This window comes from Sinocyclocheilus rhinocerous, unplaced genomic scaffold (genome assembly GCF_001515625.1).
Source record: "Sinocyclocheilus rhinocerous isolate Xijiao unplaced genomic scaffold, SAMN03320098_v1.1 scaffold2404, whole genome shotgun sequence".
NCBI lineage: Eukaryota > Metazoa > Chordata > Actinopteri > Cypriniformes > Cyprinidae > Sinocyclocheilus > Sinocyclocheilus rhinocerous.
The window spans coordinates 51,229-67,656 of NW_015652295.1; the positions used below are offsets into that span (position 1 = coordinate 51,229).

Genomic DNA, 16,428 nt, shown 5'->3' on the forward strand with positions numbered 1-16,428 from the left:
TGCATTAGAAGCCAAATATATGAAAAAAAGAGATAACGAATCAACAAACACACATACAGGTCACTTTTTAAGAAGAGTTCTGCATTGACAAGAAAAACATATGGAAGCATAAAGAAACATCAAGGACAAACTAGACTCTACATGTATTGACAATTATTAATTCAGAAAACTTGATTGCCATATTTAAGGATATGTTGACACATTAGTCGGCCAGAGGTTACTCCACTATCTGTAGATTTTTCTTTTTAATCAGTTTCTACCATTCATGTGGCTTCTTTCTGTAATTGTAAAAGAAACATTAAAGAGAACTTTCACAAACCTGTTTTTCATCTCAGATCTGCATTTTCTTTTTAGAGCTGCAACTATTATTAAATAAATAAATACATAAAAAACACACAAAACTATCAACACACAGTATTCCCAACAAATATTTTAAAAGTTTTTAATAAATGACTGTAGGATAAATCTCCTGATTTGATTGTCCTCCTGCTGCTGAGTACACCAGCATGGAATTGTAAAAATGTCTTATGTTGTTGACCACAAGGGGAGAAACTGGTGCTTGTAAAAATGTAATATGTCCACTTTAAAGAAGAGGGGGCAAATGGTCACTTTTAGTCATCAAAAACAAAAGTGTCCATTGTCCGATTCAAAACAGCAGGGCCATCATCAAGGGGGACAACTGGGTAAGTTGTCCTGGTGTCTTTACATTTATTACATGTTTAGGGGCTTGGGCACGCCTTTATAATGTCCCGGGCCATGTGAATTCAAGATGTGATGCTGGTTAACAGCTCTAACTTTTATACTGCTGTGGACTAGATTTAAGATAGGGTGCAGGTCCACTATTTCACATGCTCTGCTGTGTGTGATGAGCAGTAGAACTTCTTGTGTGTTATAAAGTTTGAGAGGTTGTTGAACTGGATGTCACATGGACGGCAGTACTTTATGTTACTTGTGGTGGCAATGGACCCATTCAACACTCTTTTGAAGCTTGTTGAGACTTCCTCAGTCTTTAAAGATGGCACCAGCATTGTGCTTTCCTTACAGTTGACGGGACTGTCTGCATGGCTCTCCGGTGTAGGGGAGCCATGTTGTTTATTTCCAGCATCTTTCATCTTGTCCTCAAGGTCAAGATTGTCCTTTAAGGATGAAGACTTGCTCTGATTCTCAGAGTCATCTGTGCTAAGATGGCTACCATCAGGCATCGGCTGGTCTTTTTCCCCCTCACTGCCCTCATTTGGACTCTGCCTCCGTTCGCTTTGTGAGACCAGCATCCCTGTAGCGTAATCAGTGGCTTTGATTTCATAGTAAGGCCAGATTTGCTCATCGGGTCTCATTTTCTTAGCAGGACTTGGGTAACCACCAGAGGGCTGAAACACACTCCTCATGTCAACTTTTATTGGGATTTGTTGTTCCTCACTGGAAGCTTGGATGTCAGAAGTTGCATTTGGATGCTCAATCTTTCCATGCAGAGCTGGGAGCTCAAAGAGGGCACTGTCTAAAAGAGTGCTAGTATTTCTAGGACCTTCCTTTTTGATGCTTTTGTTCTCAGATGAAGTGTTTTGCAAAATAGTACCTGGGCAGAAGTTCTGTTTGTGCTTGAGATAGTCCTCAACTTTGTTGAAGCTTATCTTGCACACAACACACTCATGATAATCCATAAGTCCTTTAGAGGAAACCGAAGTGTTGCCAAACTGTGGCATGCATTTTTTACTGAGATCTATAGGTGCATCACCTTCTTCCTTGAGGATTGTATTACATTTTGACACAAGAGCTGATTTTGAAACTGTCAATGAAGCCTCTGGATATTTGGGTACTAACCCCTGGATCATGTTGTATCTCTGATGGTCCCTGAAGCTATCCAGTGTGTCCTTTGACATGTATGGACCTCCTATAGTGGGCATACCAAGAAATGATGGCATACCCATAGGAGGCATTTGTTCTTGTTCAGGAGTGGCCAGCTCATATGCCTTTCTTCTTTTACGAGGACGTACTGTCTTCTGATTGGCTGCTCCTTTATTGTTTGCGCGTTTCATTTGAGGATCATGCCGAGTGGCACAGTAATACTGCTTGTGCACCATGTAGGTCTCATGTCGACTAAAGGTGATCTTGCAGGCGTCGCATGTTGTGTGGTTGGGGTCCGTTTCGGTGGGTGGCATTTTCTGGTTTTGTAAATCCAGCTGTGTACCATTTGGTCTCTCCTGTGCACCAGATGGAGTTGACGCTTTTTTAACTTGCACCGACAGTTCATCTGTCACTTTTCCACCTGCAATGGGATTGCAAGGGTTAGGCTCATGCCCTTTCACTTCAGAGGGATGGCCGGCATTTAGCATAACAGCTAAACTAGCTCCGATTTTCGGGCTTACAGTGCCTGCTGGTTTATCCAGAAGTCCAGGAAAGTCATGTGGCTTGAGTGTGTTTTCCCATCGACTGTTGCAGTAGTGCTTCTTGTGCACCAAATAATTATTAAGGTTATTGAAGGTGATATTGCATTCAAAGCATGTTGCCCCTTTTGGCACAAGTGTGCTGTACATGACTGGAGGGTAAGAATTTCCCCCGTGACGTAACCTGCGATGGACCAACTCTGACATTTTGGCCAGTATCTCAGATGCTTGCGGGCCCACCGTAATATCCTGTGAGAACGGGACATGTGGTATGAAGGGGGGTAAGGGAAATGCAGGAGGCAGGTGGTGTTGAATGGGTGAAGAGGCTAAACGGGGACTGGAAGGTTCTGACTTTACTCTGGAGTATGAAACACTAGCCTTGTTTCCTGAGTTTCCCTCACCCTTAGTGGATGTCTGGCTACTTTCCGTGCTTTCCAGCTTTGACATTTGATTTATATCACGTTGTACTGTGCTTTCCTGAAGGTCTTTCGTGTTTGCATTAGCTCTGACTTGTTGAGGGCTGCCTGCAATGCTGCTAGGAGAGTTATCAGCTTTGTCTTCTTTGAGTTTGTTGACCGTACAGCTATGTCCATGTAGCTCCTGGTGTTTGACCAGTTCTCTGGGGGTTTGGAATGTGAAATGGCAGTGACCACATCTCAGGCCAGTTTGGGACAGATGGGAGAGGATGTGGTGCTGGAGTACCATAAGGGTTTCTGCAGTGTAGTCACAAATTGTGCATTTCAAGTTGCTTCCAGTGGTTATCTCATCTAACTTGAGACCTTGATAAACAAAAAGAAAACAGAAATGGTGTTAATGAGCAACACTACAATACAAAGTTGAGTCTAACCAAGGCTCCTCTACGTTGAGTCATGGTGCTTGTGCAGATAACTTTAGCTGAAATCCAGTTTGGAATATTTCCTGATCGATTATACCAGGGGTGCCCAGTCCTGTTCTTGGAGGGCCAACATCTTGCAGATTTTATTTCTAACCAGCTCCAAATCGCTTACCTGGAAGTTTCTAGTGAGTCTGAAGACCTTGTTGAGCTGGTTTAGGTGTGTTTAATTAAGGTTGGAGCTAAACTCTGCAAGACCTAAGCCCTCCAGGAACAAGTTTGGACACCCCTGCACTATACCCATAATTCCCTGTCCTCTCTCTACTGAACTACCAAAAAACACTTCAAACCAGCCTAAGCTGATTTAGCTGGTCTTGCAGCCTGACCATGTGACACGTGCCCAAAACTCATCTAAAACCATCAATCAGACCAGGGGTGTCCAATCCTGCTCCTAGCCAATGTCCTACAGAGTTTAACTCCAAACAGCTCCAACAAACTTGCCTGGAAGTTTTTAGTGGGTCTGAAGACCTTGATTAGCTGGTGTGTTTAATTAGGGTTGGAGCTAAACTCTGCAGGACAATGGCCTTGCAGAAACAGGTTTGGACACCCCTAAAACCCAAAGTATACTTCGTCCATCCACGTTCCACACTTTGTTCGTGTGATGCAATTTTAATCATCAGAAGTGTCCGCGGATTGTCCGTGCACAACAGCGCGTGCGCGAGATGAATGTTGAGAGTCTATTAGGTGGTACTGTGCATGTGTCGAACTTGTCCATGCATGCTCAACTACATTTGAGTATACTTTGAAAGCTGTGTATACACGGCTGTGCACGAGATGGAACGGAACACGGAAAGTTAAGTATTCCTGGACCTTAAACTAGACCAGGGATAGGCAACGTTGGTCCTGGAGTGCCACAGTCCTGCAGAGTTTAGCTCCAACCCTAATCAAACACACCTGAACAAGCTAAGCAATGTCTTCAGGATTACTAAGGCTACAGGGTTGAAGCTAAACTCTGCAGGATAGCGGCACTCCAGAACCAAACCAACCTGACCAGACTAGTTAAACAAGTGTGTCTTTCTTATTTGTGACTGGTCAAATGGTTATCTGAAAAAGAATGTCTTCTTGGTCTACTCACTGTTATGTGTGGATAAGTGCATTTCCAAGGCATGCGAGCCTGCAAAGCTCATATTGCATTGGGGGTAAGTGCAATTGCGGAGCATTTGATGGCTGATATTGGTGTTTTTCTCTGCCACCATCTCAGGGTCCCTTTGTCGCCCACTGCAGTAATACATAAGGTGGGCCTGGAGGTTTCTTTCACTCCGAAACCAGATGCCACAAGCCTTGCAGAGGAAGATGTCTTCTACAAAGACAGAAATGGACACAAGCATATCCATATTGTATTATCTAAAGCTTGTGAAAAGCCAGCATCTAAAATTGCAGAAGTTAAATACAGTGGGGTCAAGAAATCTGAGACCTCTAGAAAACTGCTTCTATTTGACTTTTTTGTCATTTTATACAAAATTGATTAGTGACCTTGAAATAGTGCAGAATCGTAAATATTTCTTATTTGTTTTATAATATACTTTTCTTTTTTGAAAAGTTCCAAAATCCTACATATTTGTCCAGGTTTAAATGCTTTTGAGCAATTCACAACAGAAAGCATTATTCAAATAATATAACAAATACTATAAAATAAATTCTAAAAATATTAGGCTCAAGAGCACATCAGTCCCAGATGGATGCTGGGATACAATATATCTGTAATTTTGATTATGCAGTAAAGGGATGAACCACATAACTCAACCCTATAGACCCCATCAATGCAAATGCACTGTTGTTTGCATCAAATTCTTGTTAACTATGATTAGAGAATGGAAGAGGGTAAATATCTAATTCTTGCAAAACTGAAGGTCAGCCTCGACCCTTGGTAATTATCTTATCCATGGCAAACATGCACATCAGAGCTGTGATGACTCTTTGACATGGATTTCCATTTTTAACCAAGCACATTAATCAGTCTATCCACTGTGGCAGAGGCCTGATAATGCAGCACTCACTGTTGATGATAGCGCCGGGCAGTATGGAAGCCATGGCTGCTTGCTGAGGAAGGAGTCGAATGCCGTCCAGCTGTCGGGCCGGGTACATCCCTTGACCGTAGGGAGTTTGGGCTGGTGTTTGAAGATGCGAGTGCAAATCCACCACACAGGCTGCAAGTTCGTCTCCTTCCATGATGTTTTTAGTTGTGGAACACCACACATGTCCTCCTGTGAGAAAAAGCAAAGTTTGTATTTAATAGAGTATTTTAAAGGGATCATGAACTGAGAAACCAAAATTCCCTGAGAGGTCATTGTACTATAAAAACATCCTTTAAATTTCAGAACTCAAAACTTTGTCGTTAGTCTAAAAACAGCTTATATTGAAGGCAGTCTGCCAAACCACATCTTGTGGAATGTGCCACTCTATGATGTATAATACTGTGGCTAAGCTCCGCCTCTGCAGAAGAAGATTGACATCACTGTCTGATTAGCCCCGCCCACCAATTTTTGCATGCAGTTTTTACGAGAGAAGCAAACGCACAGGTCAACGCAGAAACTAAACGATAAAGATTTTTCATTTTTAATGAAGAACCAGACCACGTCAGTTAGAACTTGGTCTTTTGTTCACTTAACTTTACCACGGATTCGTTTACAAACAAGGCACAATTCGACGTGGGATTTTCAAAAAGATTGAAACTAAAAGACGATGCTGTGCCGACTATATTGGATCCGACAGTAATGTCGCACACAAGTGTGAGTAATTGTTTTCATTAAGTGGTCGCTATTGCTTTGTCTGTTAACCAGATTATTTGATATGTACTGAGTATTTATGCAGTTTTAGCCTAAATCACTGCAACGTCCATCTGTGAAGGACGTAGACTGTCAATCATACACAACTGTTAGCCAATCATAGCAGTGGGCGTTTACTTCTGAGCCTACAATCTGCCACACCTATTCAAACAGAGCGCTCTGATGAGGGGGGTCAAAACAGGACAGAAAATAGCGTATTACTTCTAAATTATGTTTTTTTTTTAATGTAAAAATCTTGATAACATTATAAGTGGACCTCAGAGAACAATACAGAATAAAAAACAGAGACAGTTCATGACCCCTTTAACCATTTAAAGAAAGTTATTTATGCTATCTGAGGTCCCTTGGAGACTGATGAATGAGGGAAAGACAGTGAAAAAATATTTTGCTTTTCACTGCGTATTTATTGATTCGTGTTTCTAAATAGCTGGTTCGTTTTATTATTGCTAATATATATATATATATATATATATAAGTCTATAAGTCTGATAAAGATCATCCAGATGAAAATGAACCCATGAAACAGACCTTGAAGTGAAATATTTGAGGATTATAAGGATTATATTTTGTTTATGCCTAACAATAAATCATAACTGGTGCTTTCTACTTGTCATAAAATTCACTCAGAGAACAATTTTTTGTTGCAAATAAATTTTTTCTGCCAGTGTGGTATCAATGCAAGACCTCACAAACTTGTTTTTCAGAAACAGCAGTAGTAAGCTTCTACTTTTATCTATTTTCTACTAAATACACAGAAATCAGCATAGTGGAAAATAGAAACATAATACTTTTTGAGCCCACATACAGCACGCTGTCCTACACACGAATGCATTGCTTTGAAGCCGCAACAAACAAGTGAGGGACAAGTGTATTACCAAAGACGCTGCCGCTAAAGAGAATGGACATCTCGGATAAAAGTACAGCATTATTAAACTGAAGGGCTGCGGATGAAACATTCCACTGGAGTACGCAGAACAAACTCATTAGCCAGTTAAAAAGAAGAGGAGTGCTTTGTGACTGAGATAACATTTATCTGTCTAAATGACGGACTTTCAGTCTGCGCGTCATCTTCCATTGAGGGGATTAAAGTTTTAAATATGACTATTTACAAAAGTCTGGAACGTAAGATAACAAGAAGAGACATGATATGCCAGCACTAAATGCTAGAATTAGGACGTGGACTAATTGGGGAGTTGGACAATGAGGATGAAGTTCACTCAATGCTACCTTTCAAACATGCGTGAGTGTTCTCCGACAGCATGTCGAAAGAGAAAAAGTGACCTGTGATGTGCTGTCATGCCTCCCGCGGAGGAATGCTAATTGCATGTGCTTGGACGGGACTTTTGGTATTGTGGGTCTGACATGAGGAACAGATGTTCATTCAATAAAACAGATTTTTAATGCAATTGTGGTTTTGCATCAGTACCCAGTACAAAATTATTCATAATAATTCATTAATATCTTAACAGCCACAATAGTACAATTTTAGGTCCATTTTTGATAATTTGTTGATGACACTGACAAAACCACGTCACCAGTTTTATTAACTGTTGTTACTGGTATTTTGTAGATACTAGTTACAATGGCGCATATTTATAAAGGACAAATAACATAAAAATTGCAGTTTGCAACAATCCTCAAACAAAGATAAAGCAAAATAAAAGTGTCGTTTAGCCTCTGCCCATGCAGCCTGTTCTTGTGCCTTTGCTATTTTAGTACTGGCAGTGAAACAGAGCAATCTGTCTGACCAGTGTTTATTTTGGCACGACACACTGTAGTGAAGACAATGAGAGGTTTAAATGCAATGCATGCGCGTCTTTCCTCCCTCTCTCTTTTATCCATGAATTCAAGCAAATGTTTATATCTGTCAATGAGTTTCTTGCTCATCAAAGCTGGAGAGAAAATAAGAAAGCTTTATAGTGTTTGAGCATCCAACATGACTAAAAAAAATTTAAGTTAACGGCTAAAGGGAAACTGCATAGCAATAGTATTTTTGGAGAATGTACTGTACAGTGCTGTATGGGCAGACGACTGTGGTCAGGCTTCGTTTAAATGGTGCTTTCTGAGGAATCTGTGTAAGGAACACAGCATAACTGTCAAGCCTTTGCGACGGCCACTAGGGCATTTACGGTAGTTTTGTGGCAGACTGACAACTGCTCATGTGCATAGCTTGTGTCTGTACCAGATGGAAAGGTGAAGAGAGAACTCGCTCTACCGACATCTGTTTATCTTCATTTTATTTAATACCTTCTTGTTTGTGACCTGAGTTGGATGCTTATTTATGTACAATTTTTGTCTCACTCAATCCCCATGTATGTGGACGAGTGTGTCGGCGTGTGAGGCGTTTTATTAAACTCAGGGAAAATACGCCATCTTCTCGTCTCCCGTGCATTATTAGCACCACACAGTTTTCCTATGTGGGCTGTTGAACATTTCAACTTGGTGTTAAATCTTCACCACAAGGTGGCGATGTCCTCACCTTTGAAAGCAAGGTCTCAGAGGATCATTGATAAAAGTTGGATTGCTCCTCTGTTAAATACTGTTTGTTTCTGTCAGTGCTGCAAATATTAACTGGGATTAGTTTAACTTTTTATTTCAGTATACATATATGCATTATCTCATAAATGCATATGTACACATACATATAGCCATAGGCCTACATAGTGTGTGTGTGTGTGTGTAGGAAATATGCTAGCTGTATTTCAGCCAGAAGAAATATCTTGAATAAATTCAGAATAATTCAGCATCCATTTTATTCAATAATAATAATAAATATTATTATTATATTATTATTATCATGATCATTCTTATCATCATTCTTATTATTATCACACACACACACACACACACACACACACAAATAAGCAATAATAGTCTGATACCACATTCAAAATGTGATTGTTTTTTATGGCAATTTTGACAAATGCACACTACTGCTTAAAAGTTTGGGGTCAATATTTTTGTATGTACGTATTTATTTATTTATTTATCTATCCTTCCTTTCATTCATTCATACATTCATTTACAATTTTATTTAGAAAGGATGCATTAAATTGATCAAATGTGACAGTAAAGACATTGCAAATTAAAACATATTCTATTCTATTACATATTCTATATTCTATTTCAAATAAATGCTGTTCAATTGAACTTGCTACATCAAAGAATCCTGGAAAAAGTATCAGGATTTCCACAAAATATTAAGTGGCACAGCCGTTTTCAACATTGATAATATTTTTTGAGCACAAAAAAAAAGGGGGAAAAAAATTACTGACCCCAAACCTTTGAATGGTAGAAAAGAAAACCGGTTTCTATAGGTGATTTGTATTAAGGAGTATTAAGGTTTCTAATACTGTAAAAAGTACATAAATATATTTAATCAGGTTTTAACATTCTGCATTGCTTTCTTCGTGATTCTTAAAGGGGTCCTATTATGCTCTTTTACAATGTCTTGATTTTGTTTTGGGGGTCAAAGCAGCAAGCTCCATCTGCTCCTGTTTAGTTAAACCTTATTTCAAAATTACAAGTATGATTTTAAAATAAAAAGGACAATAAACTATGCCTTCTCCTCTACCTTTAAACTGCAACGCCGTGACTCATGGCAGAAAACGACCCACATTACTTGGCTCTTGGGCCAAGACCATCTTTATTTCACCCAGCAACTGTGTTTAATGAGGAAGTCCTAAGAGAACGCAGACAAAAAGTGTCCTAAAACGCCCAGCATAAGAGAGTGAGATCTTGCAAGCGCAGCAGCAGTGTGTGTGAGACAGCGGCGAGCTCACTTTCACTGCTCCCTTCCATAAATCACATCTGCATCCCAGAGTGCATCAGTCATACGGCTCCGTTCCCTCAGGGGCCGCCCTCATGGAGCTCCTGTGTTCCTGGCCAGCGCCCCGGGTATCACCTCTCCACCATCTGCCCTGCACACCTGCACCCTCATTGATCTCCTGGCCCACGCGCTACATCAAACACACACCAGAGGGGCATCGTGCTGCCTTCTGTGAGGCACGGCCAGTCATCTGGCTGGGGAAGCAGGGTGTGAAGTTATGCCTCTCTTTGTATATTCATGAGGCGGTGCAGTCAGTGTTTATTTTCCCGCAGCACACCACACCTCCGGCTTTCAGGTTCAAATTGAGGAGAGGCGGTAGCTTGACAGGTCTGCCAAAAAAATGATCCCGCCGTTTTCCAATTTCTAAATATGAGCTTTGAGAAATGAATCGTCTTCCTGACAGCTAGCCTACTGGTCCGGCTAAAGCGAATGCTGGCAGAAAGTGAGATTTTACTGGCTGGGTGAACTAAGCTCCTTATGAGTGACAGGTCAAAACCTGCGTCTGTCTCACTTTCCTTTTTCCTTTCTTTATGTCAGTCCGAAGGGTTCAATATGGCATCTAAATGACCTTGAAGAGGGCAATCTTTGACCTCCAGAGTTATTTACTGATAGAGGAAATTAGATGAATGTGATGTCACCACTTATCACTTAAGGCCCTGGTATACTCACAATGAATGCCTTTTTCGCTCTTCGTTGAGGGGTAAATAGATGTTGGCAATTTTGTTGAATAATGGCGCTTTTCCACTGCGTGGTACGACTCGGCTCGGTACGGCTCAGTACGGCACGGCACGGTTCGGCACGGTTTGCGTTTCCACTGCAGTTCAGTACCGCTTTAGAGTGGGCCATGCACTTAAGTTTAATACTTGGGTTTGTACAAATTCCTAACAGTAAGTACACCGTTAAAAAAAGAAAAAAAAGAAGTTGTAATTAAAACAAAGATTATTGGAATATGTTTTGCAACATAGGAATATGTCAAGAAAATCCTACTTCAGTCTTTTGACTTCAAATCTTCACATTGAATTCAGTGTGTGACTTACCATATCTTTGTAATTATCTGCGACATTTACAAGCAATTTCAGTTGTTTCAAAGTAGATCCTACACTAAATTTATTTAGTGAATGAGCAACAGCAATAGTGATGCATTCCACTAATAAAAGCAAGAACTTTATGTCAAAGTTGAAGATTTTAACTCCAGCTGCACCTCTGAGAAACACACTCTCTCTCTCACACACACACACACACACACAGATGCACACAAACAAACGTGTCTAAATATGGGACAATTTGTTTGTCGCCGCACCTCCACACCCCAATGGAAGCCCCCTGAGATTGGCATAATGAAAAGCAATGTCTCCCACTTAACACCGGGATCCAGGCGCTCTCTCTGATAGAGGCCGGGGCTGTTTATTAAATGATGGAATTTGGCTGTTTCTTCTGCAGAATGTTATCAGCCGGAGAACAATCGTGCCCATGGTCGCACCCTCACTGGCTCGCCCGGCTGCTCATTAGCCACAGCATATTTAATCCAGAAGTTTCTTATCAAACGTGACACCTGCATCTCCGAATGGCACTTTCCCTGTTCATTGGCATGTATTTGGGTGAGTCGACTCCAAGGTGCTTTGTGGAGATTAAGTGAGGAAGAGAGAGAGAAAGTGAGCGAGAGAGTGAATGAGTGCTTATTTTATCATTTAGCGGGTCTGGACCGTATCCAAGCAGTTTTTGTCTTGTTGTTGTAATTAGAAAGCCTTTTAAGCGATAACAGCTGCTGCTGAATATGAATATGGATAGAACCACATCAATTCTGCCTGAGATAGACCCTCTCCCTATCCTCCCTCCCCCTCGCTTACTGTTTTTCATACTGTGGTGATTTAATAAAGACGGAGGAAAGTGTGGCTAGCCGTTCAACTCGGTTATTTTAGCATTTCTGATTGAAGTCTTTCTTGACAGTCTCTCTGTGTAACATGTGAAGCATTCAAATCACAGACGCGCTGACAGGCTGCAACTCATTTCCATATCCCAATGTGTAATTAAGCTTTGTGACAGCTCCTTAATAGCCGCGTGGCACGCCGTCAGTGCTATACGTTGCCCGGCTGACGTGTCGTTGAATTGAGATGCACATACAGCATATGCATGCTTGTAAGCATGCAGCTTGCAAAATAGAAAATAGATGATAAAATAGATAAACATGAATGTAAGTGTGAACATAAAGGTAGCTTTTTAAACAAATGTGCAAACATAAAGGTGAAAAAACATGTAAATTATAACAAAATAAACAACAACAACAAAGGTAAACTTAAAAGAACACAAAGGTGTAAACATAAATAAAATAAAAATGAAAACATCACCAATATAGGTAAACAAAGGCAACGACAAAAGCAAATCTAAAGGGAAACGTAAACATAAATGTAAACATTAACAAAATAGGTAAACAAATCCATGTAAAAGGGACCATTAGCAAAATAATTATGTAAATATATGCATATGCAAAGATGAACATTTACAAAGTGGTTAAATGAAACGGTATATATAAATGTAAAGGCAAATATTAAGGTAAACGTTAATAAACATGTTTTTAATATTAATAAAAGTAATCTAAAACTATTAATAAAACCACACAAAGGCATACGAAAAGGAAAACATTAAAAAAATAATAATAATAAATATATATATATATATATATATATATATATATATATATATATATATATATAAATGTAAATATTAACAAAATAGGCAAAAAATTCAAATGCAAAGAGAAACATCAACAAAATAGCAAACATAAATGTAAACATTAACTAAATTAGTAACCAAAGGCAAACGTAAACAAGGGAAACGTTAACAAAACCAGTAAATGCAAGTGTAAACATGAAACAAAATAGGTAAACAGGCAAATCTAAAGGTAAATATGTGTAGACGTAAACTAATTTAAAGGCAAATGTAAAGTAAACATTAAGTAAACAAAGGGAAATGTTAAAAAAAATAGGTAAACATAAGTGTAAACATTAACAAAATAGGTAAACAAGAGCAAATGTAAAGTAATTGTTAACAAAATTGGTGAAAGTAAATATAAATTTAAAGGCTAAAAGGTAAACATTGACAAAACAGTTAATAAACATAAATGCAAATGTAAACAGGCTAAACGTAAACAAAATAAAAGGTTAATGTAAAAGTAAACAAAGTCTGGTGACGTTGCAAGTTAGATTTCAGATTTTAGATTTTTTTTGTTGTTGTTCTCAAATCTGTGTAATTGTGTTAAATAAGCAGCTGCACTCTTACACTCGTCCATCACCTTCTCTTTCTCACGAAATGTTAGACACACAACAGGACACTGCCGGGCCTCACTAGGGATTATGGTCGATGACTGACATACTATGCAAATCACTTTGTTATTTCTCCCAGTAGATCATCACACTGGGAGGATTTCTGCCGCTCAGTGGAGTATCCTCGAGCTGACACTTATGACCCTATAGAGCAGCCTATAGAGTCACACTGGTGAGACACTTTGATCTGTGACTGAAAAACAACTGCAGCTTCTATAAAAAAACATCTCAGAAGAAAATGTTTTACTTTTATCTTGGGGTATTTAGTATTGTGGCTTGGGACCCTCTGCTTTTTTCCAGGTAATGGGATAGAGCAGGAGAGAGGGTGGGAGGGACGGAAGGAGGGAGAGATTGGGAGAAAGGGAGGAGAGATACCCCTCAAGCGAGCGCCTCAGTGGGAAGAGGATTATGTGCTTCTGCTTTTCTACCTTCTAGCAAAACTCCCGATTGGTTTCAGGAAAACTCAATTAAACTTTGTCTCTGTTCACTTCGTCTTCAGTGAGAATCAAACTGAAATTTCTCTGACATAACACTGTAACCCTGAACCTCGAGACCCAGGGTAGATACACGATTGCTGCTTTAGATCCTCAAAAACAGTAACATGACAAAATAATTCACCAAAAATGTCTTTAACAAAAATGTCCTTAGGGACATGTTTGTCTTTTTCGTTTTACCTTTTTTTTTTTTTTTCATCATTGTGACTGCGTTGATGCAAAAAGCATACATTTTGTCAAAAATGTGTATTCTTATTGGAATTTTAAAATTTCACCCAAATTTCCTTTCATAAATCTATTTTACACTATGAAAATTGTAAATACATAAAATCGTTACACTGAGGACCTTAAGGACAAAAAAAAACAACAAAAAAAAACAATTGATGGAAAACAACTGGAAAAAAAGCCCCATTAAAACCACAATATTTAATCTCATAAACTATGCATTCTCTGTTAAAAGGCATTCATTTTTTTTTACCATTTTCTAAGTTTGGCCTATAGAGGAAATACTCGACGTGTCCAAGACTGTAATAATCCCAAAAAAAAACTGCATTAGCATTTATTATATGGAAAATTACATACATTTAAGCAGCATTACAAATGTTCCACATGGCTTTCTGGCTACTATCCACTAGTACTATCACAGGAAACTACAAGTGATAAGCCAACGACCATCGTTTCCTCTTGCTACGGTGTGCCAGGACTTTTTTTTCTTTTTGCTGACCCCAGATTCACCTTAACAGAGCTGCTCTTTCCCATCACAAACAGCCATAAGCCTGTCAGATATCAGTCCATCAAGAAATGAGACAGAGGGGAGAGAGAGAGACAGCCAGCATGAAATATGAAGGGAGGAGAGCGAAAATCTGGGGGGGGGGGATGATAAATCAAAAGAAGAGGTCTACATCGTCTAATGACCAGAATAAACCTCTTTCCTGTTCAGTGGCAGAGCTCAGAATCTCTGCAGTGCTTAAGCCGTGTCCCTCCTGATCCAGACATCCACTGCCATCAAACCAGGATTTATGGCACATCACAACCCCATGACAACATCCAGCAGCTTCATAATCTCATATTTTTTCTGCCCGTGCCTGACATTTCCAGCCTCGACATTCACTCAAGATAAGCCAAAAGCCCTCTGACAGGATAGAGAGCACATATAAAACACACGCTTAAGAATTTGACTGCCCTCTTCGCGGGAACTCATCAGTTCATGAGCCGTGTGCCGAATGCAATCGACGCAACATTTCATATCAGACAACTCAACAACCCATATGCTGTTACAGAAAACACCAGTCCAGAACCACTATAGACCCTCATGGGGACACGTTCCCCAAAATAAGCGGTCAACCAGTATGGGTTTTCTAATGGTCCACCTGGAAACAAAGCCATTGTGACACCAAACCTTATCATGGATGAAGACAGCTGTTGTGTTTACAACTTTGACAATGATTGTTCATCATTATATCATTATCACCATTACTGCAGCAAACTTGCACAACGTTCTTGAATGAATTGCACACTGGTCTGTAATTGTAGGGATATCAACTTAAAGGGACAGTTCACCCAAAAATGAAAATTCTGTCGTTAATTGTTCACCCTCATATCATTCCAAACCAGAGTTGGGTTACTGTAATCTAATTACTTTTCCTGGAAACGCAGTAAAGTAATGTGTTACACTTTAAATTTATGTAATTTGATTACACTTACTAATGTCAATAAAATTACATTACTTAAGTTACAAATGCAGTGTTAAAAAATATGAAGTAAAAATCATGTTTTTTACGCGTCAGTATGCCCTTTAACAAATCACCGGAGATTGCGGGCTAATGCAGACGAGTCCTACAACATTTAGATGCATTGAAAGGTTACCTATCGTATTTCAAAATGTTGCACTCGATTTCACAAATTTTAGTCTGGCTTTATTGTTTGGGAAAAGTTCAACAAGTGAATGTGTACAAGTTTATGTCACAGAATTACTTTATTCAAGAATTTCTTCTTTCTTTGCGCACAAAAAGTATTCTTGTAGCTCCATAAAATTATGATGTCACATGGACTATTTTAATGATGTCCTTACTACCTTTCTGGGCCTTGAACGTGTCAGTTGTGTTGCTGCCTCTGCACGGACAGAAAGCTCTCAGATTTCATCAAAAATATCTTAATTTGTGTTCTGAAGATGAACGAAGGTCTTTACGAGTTTGGAACGACATGAGGGTGAGTAATTAATGACAAAATATTTGGGTGAACTATCCATTTAACATTTTCATGGCTTAAACTTGACGCTGAACAAAACAAACTGTGACTGGTTGCTTTATTTGTCCGTCAGGTGGCCTTTTTGGGCAATCCTTGGCTAGTGAAAGCTGCGACAGAGTCCAGACCTTCTGCCGTCAGTCCAAATGTCTGGCTAAGCGAGACTAGGGCTGAGTTGACAATATCAGTTAATGGCTTTTAATCAGTCTTCACTTTGATGAACTGATATTAATGATTAAATCCCTATGCTGTGTGTACTGTGTATATTTATTATGTATATATAAATACACACACGGTATATATTTAGAAAATATTTACATGTACATAAATTTATATATTTATATTTTATATTATATATAAATATATGTAATATATAAACAACATATTTTTTATTAAATATGTATATGCATGTGTTTGAATTTATATATACATAATAAATATACACAGTACACACACATATATAATGTAAACAAAAACTTTTA

General features: G+C 39.2%; 1 protein-coding gene across 3 annotated transcripts in view; it reads right to left on the minus strand.

Moving 5' to 3' along the window:
- Positions 1–701: 701 nt before the first annotated feature.
- The window catches only part of LOC107714469 (zinc finger protein ZFPM2-like), a 61,289-nt gene continuing 45,562 nt past the window's right edge, over positions 702–16,428 (minus strand). For 2 of the 3 annotated variants that reach the window (XM_016520310.1, XM_016520312.1), the window contains 3 exons: positions 5,271–5,477; positions 4,349–4,573; positions 702–3,160 (listed from right to left, as the gene is read on the minus strand). In XM_016520310.1, coding sequence (XP_016375796.1) covers positions 840–3,160; positions 4,349–4,573; positions 5,271–5,477 — 2,753 coding nt within the window. In that variant the 3' untranslated portion in view covers positions 702–839. The remainder of the gene's footprint in view (positions 3,161–4,348; positions 4,574–5,270; positions 5,478–16,428) is intronic. The other variant, XM_016520311.1, reaches the window with a different exon arrangement.